The sequence below is a fragment of the Abramis brama genome, assembly GCF_963993115.1.
Source record: "Abramis brama genome assembly, chromosome: 3".
Classification (NCBI taxonomy): Eukaryota; Metazoa; Chordata; class Actinopteri; order Cypriniformes; family Leuciscidae; genus Abramis; species Abramis brama.
The window spans coordinates 20,226,809-20,247,181 of NC_139965.1; the positions used below are offsets into that span (position 1 = coordinate 20,226,809).

Genomic DNA, 20,373 nt, shown 5'->3' on the forward strand with positions numbered 1-20,373 from the left:
ATAGTAGGCTAACACTAATTACACTGTAATTCCATGCTATTAAATATGTTAGAATTTAAACGTAAATGCACATTGTTCTAGAAGGGTGGCATCATCCCTTACATTTTACACAGCTACATTTACTCACATTCTAATGCTGATAATATAATTTGTAAAGAAAATTGTGCATTAAATAGGGAAGTTATATCTGGGAAACCTTTACAAAAGGAACAAACACACACAAATGCATGTCTCTTTGTAGTCTCGGCGAAGCTGTTTTATCAGCAGCATCCACACACAAAAAACAAACAAAAGTTGAACATGAAAAATGTTTTTGCGCAAGTACTACACTTGCCAAATGAAGACGGACATTGTATGAAATGGATCAATCAAAAAACGTTGTTTATTAACGAGCTGTAGTCACACACTGACAGAAATGCAGTTTAAGTTAACGCCATGGTTCATAAGGTGCACTGATTCTGAATCTGGATGCATGGCGAGCGCGAGACGCGGCAGTGCACAGATCGTGACGCACGTCTCTCTATAATATGATTGTGAAGTAAATGGGAGCGGGAATTCACTGCATTATGAACTCGTCACGCAATACCCCCAACCTCACACCAAATTTTAGGCCCTGTAGACAGCCCAGCAGGGGCGGATTAAGGTGGTCAGGGGCCCCTAGGCTGCTCTTTGTGTGAGGCCCCCCCTAAAAATGTATTTAGTGCCATAGCCTACATGGTCCACACGCAACTACGGTGAACTGGCATACACACATTGAGAGAGCCAACACTACAGTGTTTCCTTTACATTCCTTCAAGTGGTGGCCAATTCACATCTACCCAATCACCTGCTTGTTTTTTTGTTTTGTTTTCTTATGGGCCAATTAGGGTCTTTTTAGGCAAAAAATCAGGATAAAATACTTTCTCATTTGCCGTCAACATTCAGCAAATGCGCATCTACGTCATTTAAACAAATCTCTGAATATCTAATAAACATTTAATTTCACAAACCTTGCAGATTTAATCGAATCCAACTGTGATATCTTGTGAAGTGTGCATTACTGTCTGAAAGTGACGGTCGGTCCGTGCGAAGTGAGTGAATGCGAACAGAAGATCAGCTTCATAGGAGACGCGATCGAAAAACTTTAAATCCTTCATTTTAAAATATGCTGATATATAACCAGTTGCCAACTGTGTCATATTCATATCGTTTTCACTGTGCTGTATGTAAAATTAGCGTTACCTTGTCTTTATTTGAAAAAATATGATTACCAGCACGAAATTACCAGATTACTGAGTGCCCTGTTACAGTGTTTACCTTCTTTTTATTCACATATTCATATATTTCTAAACAATTACTTTGTGAAAAATACTGTAATAGGATTGCAAATTTAAGAAATTGCCATCTAAAGTACAAAAGCATGTTTATTTTAAAAAATTGTTTTATAATTTATTTATAATTTATTAAATATTGATTAAAATAAATATATATAAAAATATCGGCTTTATATCGGCCATCGGCCACCCTTCTCTCTAAGATATCGGCATCGGCCATCAAAAAAACAATATCGGTCGACCACTACTTGAAAGCTTTAATCCCTATTCATTGCACAGAAAAAGCAACTAACAATACCATCTCCAAAAATTCTCCATGCGTTTAATGGAAGGAAGTCATATGGATTTGAAATGACAGTGTGAGGAAATGATTACATAATTTAATGTCTGGGTGAAATATTCCTTTAATGTTTCCGCTTTCACCAGCTGAGTCCAAGGAACCCGAAACAAATGGTGCATCCTAACAATTCCAATTCGCTCGCGCCGCCACGGGCAGAAAGTCGAGATTAAAGAACTGCTGGCATTCTGGTGGAGAAAGATGGCTTCTAACAGAGGAAGAGGGTGTGTCTGGGAGCACACTGCTCTCGGGCTGTTTGGTCTCACTAAACACGGAAAGAGCAGAGACAAATGCTGACATCAGCATCTCCTTCGCTGTGCTCTTTTTCCCCCTCTCTTGGTCTAAACTCTTTCGCTTTTTGTGTTTCTGAACTCCTTGATTCTATTCTTTGTTGCTAATTCTTCTAAGATTTCCATCACTTTTTTTGCTTCTCTTTATTTTCACTAAACTGCCTCTGTCTTCCTTATCCTCATTTCATTCACATTCCTCCGTCTGACAGGAATGACAGATCTTGTCTGGTCCTCAACGAATCAGACGTGAAGAAAATATCCCATTGCCGGTACTTACGATTCACTGCTCAACGAAGCCCATTCACAAAACCACCACCATAAAACAGCCTCACTTATGTTACTTATAGCTCAGAAATTTTTGAAATATAAACATACGATGAGGGTTTATTACAAATGAATGACACTATACGAACAAATAGGCTACGAAGAATGTAACGAGTTTGAAGTTGTGTTATAAGCCCCAATCTATAGACTGTAATATCCAGAACATTCAATTGCTAACAATTATTAGCCATTCTGTGTAGCTGCATGAAATTAGCTTTGCCACTGTAATGGCCAAAAACATTTGATGTTACACAATTTATAAGTGAAATGCGCTGGGGTTGTGGACACAGGATGTTCGGAGTTCATTAGAGTGTTCACATAAGCCAAATATTTTGCAAACTGCTCTGAAACTAATCAAAACTTCACCCCTAAGCTGAAAGAAACCATAACTGAGTGTGACATGAATATTCTTGCACAATTTAGGACAATGCAAGCAGCATGAATCTGTCGTTCTTCACTAGCGTCATCTCAGCTTCAAGGACGTTCTCTCCACTTGCAATCTCCTTCAGCCCAGCATTCGACCTGCCAAAACACTGCAAAGGCTGCTGATGAGGCAGAGTGAGTCATTTACATAAGGTAAACATCGACCCTCACACTAGTCGACTAGTAAAAACAAGTAGTTGTGCAACACCCTAAAGGAACTCAAAGATTTGTCCTCAGACTAATGTGGAAGAGAAGTGTTAGTGCTTGCCGCTTCATGATGAATAGTAATTTTGACCCAAAAACCAGAATCAGCATCCTTTGTATTTTCACAAAAATATTGTCGACACATTGATCAGCTGCTCTTTTATCCCATTTAATGATCCGTTTTGAAAAGAAAAACAGCTTTCAGGGCAATCAAATATTAAAGACCCTCCAGAATCTCTATTGTGAGTTTTAAGTGGTCTTCAAGTGAATGCTGAGTCTGATTTAATTGCTTTGGTAGTAACGCACATCGCTGGCCAAACACACTTCAGGCGGGAGAGAACAAAACAAAAAAAAACACACAAAATAAAGGCTCAGCAAATCTGCATCACAGATTGTGCATTTAAAGGTAGAGTTTAGTCTGTCTCTGACTGGACAAACTTGGACGAGAAAAAAAAAAAAAAAAAAGAGAAAAAGAGAAACAAAGCGATCGTGCCAAAGGGGAAAAAACCAGCCCAAACAGGAAAAGGTAGCTCCTGGATTGCCTTTGGAAAGAGCAGCAAAGCTCTTAATAAGCCTGCTGGTGGAAATGAGGGGTTCAAATGGCACACTAATGGACTTCCTCTAAAAGAAAGTGTCAAACGGCAACAAACGGCTGTGAACATGACCAACAAACCACCCACTGAAGCCAGGGAACAGAAAGAGACTGCCAATGAAGCGTTATCTCCTGCTATTGATATCTTAAGACACTGTAATTCCTCTCACTAAGAGCAAGACGAGGATTTTACACACATTAACTTTGTAGATATTTAAAGACCCCAGTTAAAAGCTTAGTAAGTCAAGTAATTAAAGCATGAGATATGAGGCTTACTGCACTGAAACATCAGCTTAAAAATTCAATTTCTTTAAAAATATATTTTTTTTAATATATAAACAAATATGTTTAACATATAAACAAATATTTTAATGAATGAGAATAAAATTAACTAATAAATACAGGTTTATTAGATAAATATTATTTTAAAAAATGACCATTTTAATAAAAAAATATTTAGTAAATAAATATAGGCCTACATATTTTTAATATATAAATATTTTAAATAAATACATTTAAAAGGCACACTATGCAAGATTTGTACCTTAACATAACAGCTTCGAAATCATTTCGATGGTAAACAAACTCGTAGTAGGGTGAATCATCCCGAAGGCAAAACAGGGAGGGACGCCGCCTGGCAAAACCAGCAATGCAGGTTTGAGAGGTGGCGCCCCGACAAATCTTGCGAGAATCACGACTTGCTTTACGGCACGACGTCACATACATCAACAGCATATGAAGCAGCCTCTATGGAAGACACTAGCACGCATTTCAGACGTGAATCATGGCAGAGTCGACGAAGAAAACGAAGAAAGCGCGGTCGGAAGAGTGCAGAGACGGATCCGCGTGAGTGGCATTCACGACAGTAACGTTAAATACAAGTACTCCACAGCGACTCTAGGGGTCGCCGTTTGAGAAAAACGGAAACTGCATAGTGTCCCTTTAAATAAATATTTTTAATAAGCAAATATATTAGATATTAAAGTAGTTTTCCACATCCCTGCAGTACAAGATAAAAACATCTGTATCTGTACAGGAACAAGACAAAAGCAGCAAACACTACAGCGTTTAAATAAGATCTTCACTGCCACAGTGAAAGACAACAACTTCCTCTTAAAAAGGGTCTTTAGGGATGTGCCAACTATTAACAGCTTAAAACGTACAATATTACATCACAACTTATGTTGCCCAATTCAAAACGGCTGTATTACAAAATAACTTCCAAATGTCAGGAGCTACATGAACCATCACTATATAATCATGTACTATAGAATGGAGAAAGAATGCAGCTTCTGTTTAATACTAATGCAACCCATATCCAAATCTACAGAGAACCTGTGTGAGGACCCGTACTTTGCGCAAGCTGCCAATAACAGGCCAGTGTCCTGCAAGGTAGACAAGCTTCAACGACAAACATCTGAGTGTATAACTGAGGGCGTAATGTTTAGGGATTTTGAAGCACGAGGCGATCAGTCGTCAGCTAGCAGTGAGCCAGTCATTCCCTCAGCATTCCTGAAGTGGCACACACTGAGCTCGCTGTGGGAGAGAAACGCAGAAGAGACATGAAGATTGCGTATTTAAAAGGGGCCACAATTTGTATATCACGACCATTTTCAGCCACTTCGATCCTTATAATTAAGCTTTTTGCTACTGCAGAAGACATCTATCTTTGCATATTTTATAATAACCCAACATGCAAGGTCATGTAAATGCCCTAAATGGCATGTTTACCATACTACCATGGTCTCAAAACTCGTATTAAAGGGTTCCTTCATCTTTGCAACACAAATGAAGATAGTTTAATGAAATCTGACATTTCTGTCCCTCCACTGACAGTCCATGCAACTACCACTTTGACGCTTCAAAAAGTTCTTGAATTGAGCGGTTTTGTCCAAATTTTCTAAAGAGGCACGATTGATTTATATGATGAATATATTTAATTTAGGCTATTTAATTCAATAAAGTCTAAAATTAAATCTGAAATAAAGGGATCCAGTCTTCTGAAGAGACAGTATATAAAGCGATTCAGTCCCTTTAGATCTCTTTATTAACTTTTTGAAGTGACAAAGGGGTAGTTGTGTTGATGTCAATAGAGGGACAGAAATCTCTCAGATTTATGAGGGTGAGTAAATAGGGTGAACTAGGGTGAACTATCACACAAAATGTTACTGGTAGAACTCAGTATTGTCAACACTAGTACTCAATATTAAAAGTAAAAAAGAAACAGGAAATATAATAGGATAATAATGCATTCAAATACTAAACTCAACAACAGTGGCAAAGAAATGAGGCACAGATGCCAAACCTCCAGGCATCCAATCAAAGCGAAGTATGAGTCACATCATACTTCCTCTTCAGTCCAATGTGTCGGACTCGTGCAAAAACGGCCCTTTGCACACAAGCCTTTTTTGTGCAGATCAGGTCATTTGCTGGATCACCTGATGACTGAGTGTATATGCATTTCCTTCATCTTACCCTTTACCTTAAAACAACACAGATTTACAAAACCCTAACTAATTGAATAAGAGCAACAGTTGAAAGCAAGGCGAGGTAAAAAATAGCAGTGCCACAAAGACGCTCTTGTTCGAGGGTTTCTTGATGAAAACAGAGGGCAAAAGAGCAAAAGAGACACAGAGACAGACTTATAAAGATAGCGTGGGTGTGACAGCATCTCTCGGTGGGAGGGGCCACGTGTCAGACCTGACAGAAACCGATGCTGTTGGTTTGCATTTGCTGTACTTTGGCATGACTGGCTGTTGGCATGGAAACGACACCACCAAACCACAAAAACTCCACTCAGTCCACACAAAGGGGCGTCCGTACGCTTAATGCTGCATACAAATCCTCCTTCATTCCAACAAACATATATAATGAACGTAAACATCTTAAAAGATCAAGGGAAAACAATTCAAACTGTGTAAATGAATATTAATTTGAGCAAATGATTAGACGCTGCTCTTTTTTCTTTTCTTTAAATAATCCTGAAAAAAATGCATCACTCTTCTCACAAAAATGTTAAGCAGCACAACCGTTCTCAACACTGATGAGAAACGTTTTAAATCAGCAGCAAATCACAAATCAGCATATTAGAATGATTTCTGAAGGATCATTTATGAAGACTGAAGTAATGATGCTGGAAATTCAGCTTTGCATAACAGAAATACAGTTATACTAAAATTTTGTAAACTGTAATAATATTTCATTACATTTCATCGTAGGTTGACGTTACGGTTGCCAATAAGTTTCAGAAGCGGGAGCAAGTTATGTAAAAAAAAAAGGGTTATTAAGACAAACATCACATTCTTTGCAATGTCTATTCAGAAAGTAAATATACCAAGTGGGGGCTAAAACAGGCTGAGATTGTTTAATCGTCTAAAAAATACTAACTACTGAATTTTTCAAAGCTATAAGTTAACCATGAGCGGAACAGACCAGTATGATAATACAATGTGAGTTTGTCCACTCAAACTTGGAAGCTATTTGTGTTTCTGAATAAGATTGAAACAGTAAGCAATCTGACTGATAAAGCACACTACACAATTGCCAATTACTTTTCGTATCAGTAATGCAATCGTATCAGTACGCAAACAGCTGGAGAGATGTTTATGGCTGTTACTCCACAGAAGGAGCATTTCAAGCTTGCTGGCTTTCATGCTCAAGCAAACCCCTTTAACCACTGTTTGTATTTATTTTTAAATGATGCTAGTTAACATTTATTTGCTCATTGCAGCTATAATTTTAGCATCCTGCTCGGGTGTGCGCCGAGGAGCAACAGAATAAGACACACATGAGTCCAGCGGCCACAGGATGTCTGAAAATACATGAGGTTTGCCACATACACAGCAGTCTGCCGCGAAGAACTGAAATAAGTTGTGAACCAAAGAGACAGAGACACCTCAACCTTTTCATTCTGAATGTGAAGATCTACACGTCACATTTAGTTGCTCCTTGTTAGACAGACAAATTAAAAATGTGCAGGGATGTCTGGGGAAAAATATCATCAGAACTGGTAAAACCTAATTAAAGGGTAAATAATAAAGGTCATGACTTGGAAAAAAGACCATCGGCGAACCCATTCAATGCTCTGACAGAGGCAAAGAACGAACTATGGCTCCATCATCTAATAAACCCTGAGGAAGTAGGTGAGCAAAGCTATGAATAGCTAATATTGTAACTTTAACAAGTTAAAGAGGCCAAATCAAATTAAGCTCACAGGATCAAATCATTGGGAATGTTTAATATGATTGACTACTTATTCTAGGTGCTATCAAGGTCAACTGGGCTTCAACCCAACCATTTACAAATGATAGTGTTTCAAACTCTAGTGAGCTGCCTAGCTAGTCTACTGCCATCTAGACAGAAGTTACTTATTTATTTAGGACAAAAGACAAGTATACACTACAGTTCAAAAGTCAGCAAGATTTATAATGTGTAAGTCTCTTATGCTTACTGCAATTATTTGATCAAAAATACAGTAAAATTATGAAATATCATAATTTAAAAGAACTTTTCTATTTGAATAGATTTTAAAAATGTAATTTATTCCTGATGCAAAGCTGAATTTTCAGCATTATTACTCTAGTCTTCAGTGTCACATGATCCTTCAGAAATCATTCTAATATGCTGATTTGCTGCTCAAGAAACATTCCTTATTATTATCAATGTTGAAAACAGTTCTGCTGCTTCATATTTTTCAAGAAACTGTTACATTTTTTAGGATTTTTTGATGAATAGAAAGCTCAAAATAATAGCATTTATTTGAAACCGAAATCTTTTGTAATATAAATGTCTTTAGAGTCACTTTCAAATGCATGCTTGCTGAATAAAAGTATTAATTGGTTTAAAGTTTGGGGTTTCAGTAAGATTTGTTTAGTGTATTTACAGCGAATTCTGTATTAGCCTTATCCATGAAAGATATAAACCTGCCTTAGATTGGAATTGAACGGATTATGTTGACATGTATTGTGTGTATTGAAGGCACGGCCTATGATGTTTTGTAATCCCGCCTTCATAGATTTTGGAACAGATAGAATATAAATGCAAATTCAACTGAAAAACAAAATTCCATCCATTGTTATAATGCCACAATGATGCATAAAAATTCACAAGAACCCAAGAATTGTTTTATTATTATGGTGGACAAACATTGCGGGTGAAGTTTGAGCCGGCACAAACTATTTGGGCTTTTAAGAAAAGCTCCACATATCTGCGCACTGCCTCCAATCCTCAAAATACTAAAACTCAGTGCAATAATGACCCATCTCGCATAGATCTCCGAAAAAGATTCTATGAAAATGGCCACAAAATACAGGACTGGACTGGCAGTATAATTCCGGGCTTCGCCGAGTGGCAAGAAATAGACGCAACTACAGGCGTTTGTTTGTTAGAGCTCGAAGAACAGAATATGCGTGTGGGAGGCTGACTTCCTGTGGATGTCTGAGCAGAAAAAGAAACTAAAGTTTTATTGACACACTATGTGACACATAGAAGAAGGTGAGAGAATGGAGGCCCTGGATCACTAAGTTGTTTAAGTTGCTGTGAGGCAGAAATTTATTTATTTTTTTACCATTGTTCATACACTACATGGCTACCTTTTATGACACCGATCTGTGGTCACACCGACAGGTTTCACTTCTGGTCTGTTGAGTTTGCAGATGGGGGCTGAATCATACATAAGAGCGTCCGTGTTTGAAAACTCACAGATAGACGCAATCATTATTACACTGGAAGAGGAAGCTGTTAAGTTACGACACGACGCCAACATGGGGATAAGATCTCAAAATGACTTGAGACCATTGTTGGTGACCAATGACCAGACAGTCATATCAGTTTCAGACTCTGTGAAAGTGACATGTCATCACAGAGCTCACTGAGAAAAAGACAGAAAAAGATTCTAAATGATAATGTGAGATCAAAATGCACCAAATGTACTTACTGTGGAAAAGACAGACAAGTTTACTCTATGGTTAATGTTTTTGAAAGAAGTCTCTTATGCTCACCAAATCTGCATTTATTTGATCAAAAAAAGTGAAACATAATAGTAATTTAAAAGAACTGTTTTCTATTTGTATATACTTTAAAATGTAATTTATTCCTGTCTTCAGTGTCACATGATCCTTTAGAAATCATTCTAATATGATGATTTGCTGCTCAAGAAATATTTTCAATGTTGAAAACAGTTAATATTTTTGTGGAAACTGATACATTTCTTTCAGGATGCTTTGATTAACAGAAAGTTCAAAAGAACAGCATTTATTTGAAATAGAAATCTTCTGTAACATTATAAATGTCTACTGTAACTTACAATCACTGCACTTTTGATATGATTAATGCGTCCTTGTTAAATAAAAGTATTAATAATTTTTTTCAAAAACGTTTTTTACTTTAGTAAGTAACACTGTGTCCTAACTACACTGAACAAAATTATAAACGCAACACTTTTGTTTTTGGACCCATTTTTCATGAGCTGAACTCAAAGATATAAGACTTTTTCTATATACACAAAAGGCCTATTTCTCTCAAATACTGTTCACAAATCTGTCTAAATCGGTGTTAGTGAGCACTTCTCCTTTGCCGAGATTATCCATCCACCTCACAGGTGTGGCATATCAAGATGCTGATTAGACAGCATGATTATTGCACATTTGAGAGAAATAGGCCTTTTGTGTATATAGAAAAAGTCTTAGATCTTTGAGTTCAGCTCATGAAAAATGGGGGCAAAAACAAAAGTGTTGCGTTTATAATTTTGTTCAGTGTAGTTGACTAAAATGCTGAACGGCTAGGATAAAATTCAGATTTAATGGAAGAGACCGCTTCATCACATTTTGCCAGGTTAGGGCATAGCATTAAATGCGTTACTAAATTCATTCCTTATTTCATTTCATGTTGGGAAGGTCTATTCTACAAAGACAATGAATGAACAGATAAATAAATGCACTGACAGTTTAGTGACACAAGGGTCATAAATCAAGGCACACATGGGGAAAAATGTGGAACCCAATATTGCCTTTCAGCTTCCGTTTGTGTTGTCGTTTACAGCTGTTTTCCGAGCAAACAGATGGGCTGACAACTAAATAATGGCTGAAGAATGGCTTGTCAATATCAATCAGAATGTGAACGATCACTCAGTCACATGACAGGAGACAAAACGCCGTACAAAACGACATGTGATGAGCATTTTGCATTGTTCTTGCTTGAGGGCTTTTCTCTATTTTCAATGGAACAAACTACCACTTCACAACGCTCTTAATTGGCACATTTGTTGGAATAACGGAGACAGCTCTTCTTTCAGTTGTAATTTGGGAGCAGAAGTCTCACACATCATTCAGAGAGAACATATGTGACAATATAATTGGTGTAAAGATTAGCCAAACTGCACTGCTGAATAAAGCACAGCCTTTCACTACCTTTGTCTAGCAGAACTTCTACATTCAGTGTCTGCTTTCAATAACAGACTCAAAAAAGAGATTTTAAGGACTTTCCCCGAGAGCATGTTACACAACAACTCTACAAAAACAATGCGAACTTCAATATTTATCATGAAAGCATAAGCTAAGTTTGGACTATCAATAACCGTTCTAACAGAAAATGTTTGGGATTACTATTATGAAGAAAATAATACTTTTATTCAGCAAGGATGCATTAAATTGACAAAAAATGACATTTATTATAATGTTATGAAAGATTTCTATTTCAAATACCGGTAAATTCTGTTCTTAAAAAAATTCTATTGATCAAAAATGGTTTTGGTTTTACACAAAAAATATGAAGCAGCATAACCGTTTTCAACATTATTGAAAATAAGAAATGTTTGAGCGCCAAATCAGCATTTTAAAATATTAGCCTATATAGAAGCTCTACATTATTCTTTTCAGCTTTGCAGTCACAGGGGAAAAAAAAATCCCTATTCATATTATATAGCCTACTATCATTTTAAATTGTATTTATTTATAAAGTCAATTAATTAAATTATTAATAAATACACTTAAATATAATACAAATATTTTATGAAAGGCATTTTAATAATAAAATGCCTTTCACTTGGTGAGCGTAATAATATTTGTTCAAAAACATTAAAAATCTTACTGATCCCAACCTTTTGAAGGGTAGTTTATCACCACATAATTTTATTTATCCGTCACTTCCAGCTGAAACATTTCTCCTGTCGGAAATATTTACCATTGAAGCGGACACATCAGCAGGACTGGCAGGCACATAACGGTTATGTTTAGACACTAATATGCGGAAGGCAGCAATCAGGACAGGACAAGGTCAGCGAGCGAGAGATACGAGAGCAGCTGCGAGAAGGTTCCCGGATCGACCCGTTTAATATAACACAGGTGACAAGAGTCTGGTTGAGCACTGCTAAGGTTTGATATCACTGGTTAGGTGTTAAAAGAATTAGATAAAAGAGTGTCTTTCCGTGCAAAACTCGCCTCCACAAGGTGGGTGGTTGCTTAGTCAGGACCAAGTCAGAAAAGTCCACCCACACGTCTCTATGACCCTGTTTACACCTGGTATTAAGATGCATTTAGTCGATCGGATCACAAGTGAACGAACGACGCTAAATACAGGTGTAAACAGGGTCTAAAACGCTTTAACCTTGTCCACTACGAGGTAGTCGAAAACACATTTGACCAGATTGCTCTTCATATGTTTTTCCATCATCTCCGGGTGTTTTCATATGTAAATTGCACAAACTTATTTTGCCATTATATCGAAAGATCTAAAAAAACACCCATAGACCCTCCCCTTGAAGAAATCACGACAGAAGTGTAATCCCTCGTCTACTTGTGATCCGATCGACCAAAACGCATCTTAATACCAGATGATACAGCCTATCTGACCTCTAGATATGGCTCTATATAACGATAAAAACTATATTAGATTCTACAGCGGTGCACGATAACGCTCCGTTTATTATAAACGCACAGCAGTTCTGTCACTTTAAATGCTCAAGCTCTTTAAAGCAGAATAGATTCTGATTGGCTGTTAATGTTTATTTAGTTAATCAGCTAGAAAAATGATAGTTATTGGTGTGAACAATATGCAAACAAATTAGTCGCTTGACAAATTAGTTGAGATAAACAGCCGAAGAAAACATGACATTTTGTTATACCCGCTTAAATTGAGCGCAGGAATCATCTCAAGTACCCGCGAGCCCAAAGCGGAGGTCAGATGAGACTGTTTGCGCTCTGGCCATAAACAAACAGAAGTTGAACGGCAGCACAGACAGATACACATCTGAAGAGCTCCAAACAGACAAAGACGCTTAATATCAGTATTTAAGGGAGAAACAGGCTGCCGTTTTGAGCCGAGAGGTCTTTGAGGTCACTTTTACGAGGCTGATGCTCTCGCAGGGCCCGTCGAGACTTGCAGCGCAGTAGGTCTTGGCCGATTCCATAAAGAACCAGAGGCAGAATGCTCCAACATTAATAGCAGGTTGCCCAGCTGTGCCGTCTCTAACTAATCCTGCAAGGCTGTAATTAAAGCACACATCAAATGCGCATTAAAGTCCCAGCGGCCCCAGTCACAGGGGGGACTCGTTAAGACTCAGAGGTTCCAATTCCGCCCCATTCCACAAGCCGAAAAAGATTCATGGAGCACCTCTGATAACTTTCCAACCCTTTAATTTTTCCATTTTGCAAATTTGTGAAAAGCGATGTCACATTTACAGTGACGAATTGCGCATGTGGCTCCTTCATCTGGAGCAGATGGAAAAAAGGGTAATCTTTCCTTGACGGATGGTCTTGGTAGACTAAACGATACGCAAAGACTCATTTGAGACGTTGGAGAAAAATGCTAAGTGCTTTAGTCAAAACTAGCAGAAAAAGGGAAAGTGCTGCCACATCTATTTAAAAAAAAAAAAAAAAAAAAAAAAATCCAGATTAACAGCACAGAAAGATCCACACAAAATATCAATAGTCTTCTATAGTTTCCTTTCCCATAGCAAACACCTGAAGTCATGCCTAGGTCACATTTCACCCCAAAATCAAATAATATTTTTTGCTTGATAAACACTATTTTAGGACCATAATGTTTTGCATTGTAAAAATTATTCATGAAAATTAAGCACATTTTGCTCCTCAAATTAGTTACCTCATTACTGTAACGCATCTGGAGCTTTCTGTTTCTCTTATTCGCAATAGTTATTTGAATACATTTTCAATACTGCATTACAGTATTTTTTATTTTAGTACTCTTTGAGATATATTTACATTAGGATGATGATAATTGGCAGTGGAAAAGGTTCTTAATTAAAATAATTGTATAATGTATTTTGTCAATTTAAGAAAAAAGCAAAAACATTTATTTGTATAGTAATGGGTAACACTTTCCAATAAGGATCCATTTGTTAACTACATTAGTTAAAATAAACTAAAATAACAATAAAATATACTTCTAAAGCATTTATTAATCTTAGTTAATGTTAATTTCAACATTTACAATTACACCATTAAAATTAAAGGTTGTATTTTGTAAAAATGATTAGGCTATTTAATGGACCTGAGCTAACGATGAACAGCTTAATTTTTAATAACTAACGTTAAAGATCAATAAATACTGTAACACATGTATTGCTCATTGTTAGTAAATGCAATAACTAATGTTAATTTACTTATGGGATCTTATTGTAAAGTGTTACCCTGTAATGGCATGGAATAAAAAAAAAAAACTGGAAAGTAATAAATCATGAAGAATAATTGCAATTACAAAAGAACTCAAAAGGAAAGCATCCATAAAATTTCCAGTAATGAGAAATGGAAAAATCTGCTTAAAAGTCATGAAAACGATGCAAAAACTGTAATGGTCCTAAAAAAGGATTCATTTTCTTTATGCAATTAAAGAAATTTTTTAGTTGTTTGTGAAATATGACAGACATGTTCTCTTGACAGGTCACCTGGATGCAAATGGCCCGTCTTTTTATAAAGTAGCTCTCAGCTACTCGGGTCTGCTCACAAAAAGAAAAGGGGAGAATGTGGCCATAACAGTATGATGATGATGAACTTCATCCATTGGAGAGACGATGATTCACCTCTCCAAGGTCATAGGTCACCCTTTCAAAAAGTCAGTGTCTAAACTCCAAATCTCCATTTCCTCTGAGTCACCCCATAACGGCTTTGATAAAACAGCTGACCTAGAACAATGATAAGAGACAGGCTATGTTCCCGTTTGAACACATTCCACTATTCCAGCTCTCTCTGTAATACCTGGCCAGGTATCGCCAAAATCCTTTGAAGGATCAAAGCCTGCCTGGGAGTTTTGATAGTGAAAAGAAGAACGCAGCTCTTTTCTGCTTCGCTCCAACCTATAATTTTCAGTACCCGAAAATTGCAGCTCTGAGAGTTCAATGAAGAGGCTGATTTTCGAACAATATGCATTATAAACCTCGAGCCTGAGCTGCAGGAAATATAGGACACTAATAATTATGCAAAGGGTGCCCTGCTCTACTTTGGTCATGTGATCACAATGGTTTGGCCCTGTAATTATGCACACACACACACACACACACAAAAAAAAAAACATATCCAGGTGTATTGTACATTACGCCCCACAAACTTCATCTCGTCTTACCTCATAGGACCAGACGCACTGCACCCCGGCGAAGCGGCGCACGCAGCGGCCCACCTCCACGTCCTCATGGGTGGTGTACATCTCCTGCAGGCACTGGCGGATGTGGGGCACCATCCTGCGCAGCACCTCACGGCTCATGATGACGCCAGGGCCGCCCATGCAGAAGTTCTCCCCCGGTTCCAAGGCCAGCTTGCCCAGTTCGTCGCGGGCGCCCATGCCCGTCTGGCCAAGAAAGATGGCTTCGCTGCTGTTCAGACTCCTCAGAAAGCTCTCCAGCTTCTCGCTTTTGATGTAGACGTCGTCGTCGGCTCGCATGAACCACTCGAACTGGTCCAGGTAGTGGTCATGCATGTACTTGAGCATCATGAAGGACTTCTTCTGAGGAGGGTACGAGTCGTCCACGTTCTGCAGAGCCACAATGGGGATTGGGATCGTCGTGTCAGAACCCTCGCTGGAGAAAAACTCCACTTTGCCTGGAACAGACTTGGCCCAGGTCCTACATAACACAAAAGAAGGAGAAATATGTTCAAAATTAGTGGTCGATCGATCAATAAATTGGCCTAGGGGTGGGCGGTTTGACCAAAACCTTACATCATGTTTACAGTATATCACAATATAATAGTTATTTGTGCTGCACAAAATGTTTTGCATATAACTGTTTTGTACTGTCTATTTTTCTATATAATCTCAAACAGAAAGGCGCCTAAAAAAAAAAAAAAAAAAAAGGTTAAAAAGCTATCCCTCCTATCAAGACCAATTTTTTGTTTTTTTATTAAGTGAATTTTGAGGAAATATTGTTTATTTCAGCAATTTTGTTAACAAATTCTCACATCATCATTCAATTATCAGGAATGTGATCAAGAACAAAAAATTGACAAAACAATTTCCCTATTTAACATGGCTAAACAACAACAACAGTAATTATTATTATTTTAAAATTGTATTATTTTTCAAATAATAAAAATGAAACATATCAATGATATAATAAATATAATAATATAACAATAATATTATGTACCGTAAAATTAAACAAGTGTATAATAATGTTAAATTACAATAATTCATTTCTTTGCTGTCAAACGTTCAATTAGGGCTTTTATTTTTGGGAAAAAACCACAAGGAAACCTCAAAACTTTGTTGACAACAGATTTATAAACAATTCTAATTGCAATTTTGTGAACACTGTTGGTGCAAGTTGCAGTTTCAAATGCACGTTATCAAACTCAGCGCTTGCAGAGAGCAGCACGCACTTCCCGAAGTCCGAACCGAGCCGCTCCAGGACACTGAAAACCCTGGATTATGAGCTGCTCGTGCGTAAATGTCTGAACACAGTATCGCGTATCACTCTGAGATCTACACTGTTCACTTGAGTCATATTAGGTTGAAAAATACCTAGTATTTTTCATAGGTTGGAAAATATATATATAAAAAAAAAATATAAAAAATAAAAATAAAAAGTACAAATAAAAATCACATTCCTGATTATGTACTATATATATATATCGGCATTGATCATTAAAAAAAACAACAACCTTGGTTAACCACTTGGCAGCACTATTGAATATATTGACATGAGCGCCTGAAGACTTGGGTAAATAACAATGCCTCGAGTTATTATCAGAATGACGAAAAGATTGAGCAAGGAACTGCTTTAGGATGATTCAGATGGTTTTAAAACAAAAAGTCCCAGGCTGATTAACTATAAACATGTGCAATGAAAACAGAAATGCAGCACTCAACACAAGCATAAAATGCCAAAAGCTTCATTGTGCCACGACCCTGAAGTGTAGGAGGACGCTTGCAGCAACTAAATCAGTTCAGCAGAGCTTCAGAGATGCACTTAATTTAATATTGCAACATTCCTGTCCAGACACTTAAGCACGAGTCTCTAAAATACACTTGTGTCCCGCATGTCAGCACGTGGAAAGGCTGCACTGTTTTTGTTCAGATAATATCCCCTCTTCTTGCCAACATCTAATTTTACCAAAACCCTGCTTCCTGTACTCTGCAACTAAAGAAGGGGAATCCAAAGATACGGTGTTAACCTTTTGCACACTTCTGCATTGAAGAAGACATGGGCTGCATCCGAAATCGCATACTTCCCTATTATATAGTGGCATGCATGTGAAAAAAGAAGTATGTCTGAATTCATAAAAAAGTAGGCAAAAAAACCCCGGATGACCTACGTCTTCCGGCGAGATTCTTAAGTGTGCATATGATCGACACTTTACTATCCCATGAAGCCTATCCCAGGAGAGGATTTGTGAATGGAGGTGAAGCGACGCAACTGACGCTGGTAGGTCACGTGATAATGACAACATGGCGAATGCAGTACGTCCAGATTACATTCATACTATACAGAACATACTTTTTTTAGTGGTTGTGAAGTAATTACTTTTTCAAAATAAGTACCTACTCAAGAGAGTTTGCGATTTCGGACACAGCCATGGTGTCAGTCTGATATCACCACTGAAAGCAGGAGAAAGAGCCAGCCAAGCTTTGCTTTGATAGACAACCTTTTTCATTTTCTAGCACGAAATAAGCATTCAGTAATCTTGCCTGCATATGCAAATCAAATAATGCAATTAAATAACTGAGATTGCAAACCAGGAGAAATAATAGTTTAGCAATCCTTTGAGAACACATTCTCTAGATTCTTTGGATCTTCCTATTGCTCCTGTGCAGAACTATAAGGAATTAATTGTAGGAAATACAGCAACAAGAGAATCAGCCATTGTAAATACATCAGTGATGCTCTGGCTTTTCCACCAAGGCAATTCACCCCAAAAAACCTGGCAAGGAAATACTGCTGATTAAACGTATGACATAAATGCTTGCTTCAGCACAACTCTGTCCTCTCCATCCTTACACAAATTACCATGGTAACCACCATAGTCTCCACCAAAGTACCATACAAATACTATTCCTAAAATAATAATGTGGTATTAGCCAAAAGAGCCATTTAAAAATGAGAGGAAGATACTGATCATGGTAATTCTTCATATGACTGCGTTTAATAACCTATAAAACCCCACAAGCGGAACTAATACAACAGATGAAATAACATGATTCAGCATAACCCTGTTCTCTTACTCCTCATCCTTACTGTGATTTACCATGGTAATCACAGTCTTCATCAAAATACCATTGGGTTTTTTTTTTTTTTTGCTACAGCAAAACTGTTGTAAAATGGTATTTGGCATAAGTGTCATCAAATATAAGAGAAAGAGTCTGAAGGCTTTCACATTGTTTGAAGAAGATCCCGTATTAGTTATTATGATTATTAGATTCTTTGTACATGAATGCGTTTTAATATAATGTTGATTAGACAACTGAAATAAAGCATAACCCTAGCCTCTCTCCATCCATACCATTGTAACTGTTGTTTCAACCAAAATAACATAGAATTATTGGGTTACACTTTACTTTAAGGTGTCCCTGTTACGGTGTAAATATACTTTTAAGTATTAATTAACTACATGTACTTACTATAGGGTTAGGATTTGGTTTAGGGTTAGTTAGTTAGTTGCATGTAATTATGCATAATTTAAAGTTAATACTACAGTAACTACATGTATCGTGTAAAAAGGACACTGTAAAATAAAGTGTTACCAATTATTGTTACTATTTAACTATGACACTTCCGCGGAAACTACGGTTATCATACAAGTGAACGCATTACCTGTAACTCCCATCCGCCCCAAATGTTATTTGCCAAATATATAGTAAAATATGAGATAAATATATTGTTGAAGAAGATCCCGTATTACTACGGTTATCGTGGTGATTTATCGTACGTGACGTGAATGCGTTGAATTACCAATAACTCCCACCCGACCCTCAAAAACCAATGACTAATAGCTGAAATAAAATAGCTCCAGCATAACCCTGACCTCTCTCTATCCTTACCATAATTTACTCTGGTAATCAGTCAAAATACCATAAAATTATCGCTACTACTACTACTACCACTACAATAAATGTGTTACCAGTGGTAACAGGTTTCTGCACTGTCGTAACTATGCTGTATTTGGGCGGGAACTACGGTTACCATGGTGATTCTTCGTAAGTGGACGCGATGAATTACCTATATGCTGCCACGGCGCGGTTGTTCAGGTACTTCTGCGCGGTCATGACGCCCACGAACAGGAAACTGTTGGACTGGGGCACCGCGGGCTTCTCCGTGTTGGGCATCAGCACCCCTCCATACTCCTTCTTCATCATCATCATCATCCCTCCTCCACCTCCGCAGCCGCCCGTGCCACCGCTCGCCCGCCGCTTGTGACCCGCTTTCTTCAGCTCAGTGGCCCGGGGCAGGATGAGCCTGGACGCCAGTGTGAACCCAACTACCAGACCCAGCAACACACTGAACCACGATCTGCGACTTCTGCCTGCCATTTCAGCTTCAACTCAAACCTCCGGATCAGTCAGGGCTTTTATTTCTTTTCGCCTTCGTTTTATTTTTAAACACCAGCCGCTGCTGCAGTCCCGTCCAGAACACTGGGTTTGGGTCCGAGCATGATCGCCGCTGATCACCGTTCACTGCCTATGTGTACGTTGCAGCGCTCCAGTCCGCATATATCACCAGCCACTGCCATCTAATCGCCAGCTATCCGCTCCATGCGAGCCATGATAGGATTCGTGAAGGTATTTCCGTCGTCTCGAGCTTGAATTGTTGATAAGTCAGGGGAAATGAACGGTCTGCTGTCTAAAGTGCGGCTGCATCCTCGTTCTCGCGACTATCTCGCCATTGTGAGTGAGCGAGTGCCTGAAACGCATCTCTGCGGCTTAACCGTCAAGGGTTTTTGACACGCTGGAGGCGCCGTAGCTCGTTCCTGATTGGCTGAGAACAGTTATCTGATGACGTTTCATGCATGGGAAAAGCGTTGCGTCCTTTTTCTCGTGAATTGTTCTTTTGAAAGATTAAACATTAAACTGTGTTTATTGATTAAACAAACGTTTTACAATCGATTTATTTGATAAATCGTTAATTTTGTACCGACATATTATGCATTTATTAAATGGTAATTTTCTAACCAGAAGCCAGTTTTCGCTGTTTTCTTTGTAGAAGTACTTTAAAATAGATTTAAGTCAGAATAACAAAATAAATAAAGAATTTTACATACAAAACAGGCTACAAAACTGGATGAAAGAAATGTTATTATTATTTTGGATAATGATGTTCATCATCATATGTGATGTCTTAAATGCGAACTCCTGCTTCTTCAATTTTATGTATATTTCACTTATAGCCTACAAAATAAATAATGTGACAAATTTATTATAAATAATGACAAATCTAGCATTCACTTCTTG

General features: G+C 37.8%; 1 protein-coding gene across 1 annotated transcript in view; it reads right to left on the reverse strand.

Annotated features, from left to right (window-relative positions):
- Window positions 1–19,854, reverse strand: part of chsy1 (chondroitin sulfate synthase 1) — a 60,515-nt gene extending 40,661 nt beyond the window's left edge. Inside the window, exons 1-2 of the mRNA XM_084110343.1 lie at window positions 19,145–19,854; window positions 15,058–15,553 (exon numbers count right to left, since the gene is read on the reverse strand). Coding sequence (XP_083966469.1) covers window positions 15,058–15,553; window positions 19,145–19,455 — 807 coding nt within the window. The 5' untranslated portion in view covers window positions 19,456–19,854. The remainder of the gene's footprint in view (window positions 1–15,057; window positions 15,554–19,144) is intronic.
- Window positions 19,855–20,373: the final 519 nt, after the last annotated feature.